Source organism: Mus pahari, chromosome X, assembly GCF_900095145.1.
Source record: "Mus pahari chromosome X, PAHARI_EIJ_v1.1, whole genome shotgun sequence".
NCBI lineage: Eukaryota > Metazoa > Chordata > Mammalia > Rodentia > Muridae > Mus > Mus pahari.
In genome coordinates this window covers 43,935,979-43,938,335 of record NC_034613.1, presented here as the reverse complement: position 1 = coordinate 43,938,335, position 2,357 = coordinate 43,935,979, and the positions used below count along the sequence as shown (strand labels likewise).

At 40.5% G+C, this 2,357-nt stretch overlaps 1 protein-coding gene across 1 annotated transcript in view; it reads right to left on the bottom strand.

Annotated features, from left to right (window-relative positions):
• Window positions 1–1,695: 1,695 nt before the first annotated feature.
• The window catches only part of LOC110313317 (embryonic testis differentiation protein), a 13,786-nt gene continuing 13,124 nt past the window's right edge, over window positions 1,696–2,357 (bottom strand). The window contains exon 2 of the mRNA XM_029533961.1: window positions 1,696–2,030. Coding sequence (XP_029389821.1) covers window positions 1,811–1,990 — 180 coding nt within the window. The 5' untranslated portion in view covers window positions 1,991–2,030 and the 3' untranslated portion in view covers window positions 1,696–1,810. The remainder of the gene's footprint in view (window positions 2,031–2,357) is intronic.

Below are 2,357 nucleotides of genomic sequence, written 5' to 3'. Positions count from 1 at the left end.
TCCTTTGTTTTGCTTTTTGAGACAGGGTTTCTCTGTGTAGCCCTGGCTGTCCTGGAACTCACTTTGTAGACCAGGCTGACCTCGAACTCAGAAATCCACCTGCCTCTGCCTCTGCCTCCCAAGTGCTGGGATTAAAGGTGTGCACCACCACTACTGGGCTGGGCGTGGGACTTTTTTTTTGTCTTGTTTCCACTATAAAGGCTAGGCTGGCATTCTTGCCACAGTATCCCCTTGACTCAGTCTTCAAAATGTTAGGATAAAAAAATCTACATCAACACATTCAGCTTTCAAATGTCACTTTAAATAAATGTGGTGATGTTTAGAATGTATTTTTATTTTAATGGTGGAACCTCTCCCCCCTTTCTCATTACTTAGGCTTGCCCGTATCCTCATTCAATCCAGTTCTTGGCTTTCTGTTTTCTGCTGTCACTTTTTCTGTCTTTTAATATACACACATATACTAATTGATGTTTATTCATTCATACATGTGATTTTAAAAAAAGAGGGAGTGAATTTAAGAGAGTATAGGGGGAAAAGGCAGACATGGGAAGGCTAGGAGGGAGGAGAAGGTAAAAATGTCATCTTCTAGCATGCATATATGTATGCGCGCGTGTGCACGAGTCCCGAGGCTAAAAGAGAATTTCAGATCTCTTGGGTCTAATGTTACAGGCAGTTGTGAGCCACCTGACCTGGGTGCTATGAATCAAACACAGGTCCTCTGGAAAAACAGCAAGTGCTCTTAACCACTGAGACATCATTCTAAACCCTCCCATTTGTCATTTTTTTTAATTTAATGAAAATATAATTACATCATTTCCACCTTCTCCCTCTTACCCTTCCCATGCCTGCTCTTCTGCCCCTATACCCTCCCCAAATCACTCCTCTCTTTAGTCATTATCGCATATATGTAACGAATAAATAAACATAACTATGATTTGTTATTCTTTTCTCACATAATATTTTTATTGATTATTTGGGAATTTCACATAATGCATCTCAATTACACTCACCTCACAGTCCTTCCAGGTCTGACCCCCAATCCTTGTGTCCTCCTCCGACAAGAGGGACATTGAAGGGTTCTGTGACAACACCTAACCCTCTCTTTGCCCTCCCAGAAACAGTCTAGACAGATACTGAAGTGTAGCTCTCCACAATTTGCCATTTGTTAATGTCCAGTTTCTTACACAATTCCCATTTGGAATTTCTCAGAGTGAATATGAATTGCTTAGCACATCCATTAGTGGATAGAGCTTTTTGAATGAGAGTCATTACATAGTTATAAGCTATATGCCCTTTAGTCAAAGGAATTCTTTCCCATGCATCGCAGTGTGAATCTCTGGGAATAATGATCAACACTAGATGGCATATATTCCAAAACCCCAGCCTAGCTCTGCTCTTCTCTCACCACTGTGCCATTTCACCAGGGCAATCAGTTGGGTTTTATAGTGGAATGCAGTGAATATCTCTTTAAAATGCATAGTGAGGAGACTCTTTGTTTCTGAATGGCTATGTAACTGAGAGTTATGCATACAAAGTTACATTTCAGACTAGTAATAGAAGAGACATGATGTGCAATGCCACCTCCCCATCCTTACTGTATCTGAGATTCTACAAGAAGAATATCAAGATGGATACAATATCCTGTTCGATGCAACCCAAGAAGGCCAAGTCAAGAAACACACAATGTACCAAAAGTAGTTGCAATGAAGACTAGTTTAATGGATCAAACATGAGAGTGGCTTGTTATTTCACTTCTTTTTAGACAGAAACATGATTTTAGCAACAGCCACTGCATTCTGGATGGGGGACTCTATTTTAGTGTCCAAGCCCATTCAAACAAATCCATATCATTTCTGGGCCTCCCCCGATGCCTGTCAATCAAATAGATGAGAATATTGGCAGGCTTCTTGCTTTTTAACTTTTTCGGTGGGACCACCTCCGTGTTCTGTTCTGGTGGCCTGGGAACAGGTTCAGGATTTTCTTCATCCATGACTGGTATTATCCAATGGCCTCAAGGCAATGGAGAAAGCCTGGAAAAGAAGATGAAACCACACAATCAGGTCAACCCAGAAGCCTCTTCATTACTGTCTCCTCCCTTTTTTGTCTGTCAGTTTCTAACACACAAATGCTACATGCAATAGTAAATAAAGTTGCTTTGGGACACAATTTGATTTGCAGTGTCCCTCTTATCATATTCCACATTATCATGTCTAACATGACCATACCTTATATCCTGACATATTCATTGATGTATGTTCAGAAGCTCTATTTTGTTCCATTAACACATTTCAATTCCTATTTCTTTTTAAAAGACTGTGTGTGTGTGTGTGTGTGTGTGTGTGTGTGTGTGTGTGTGT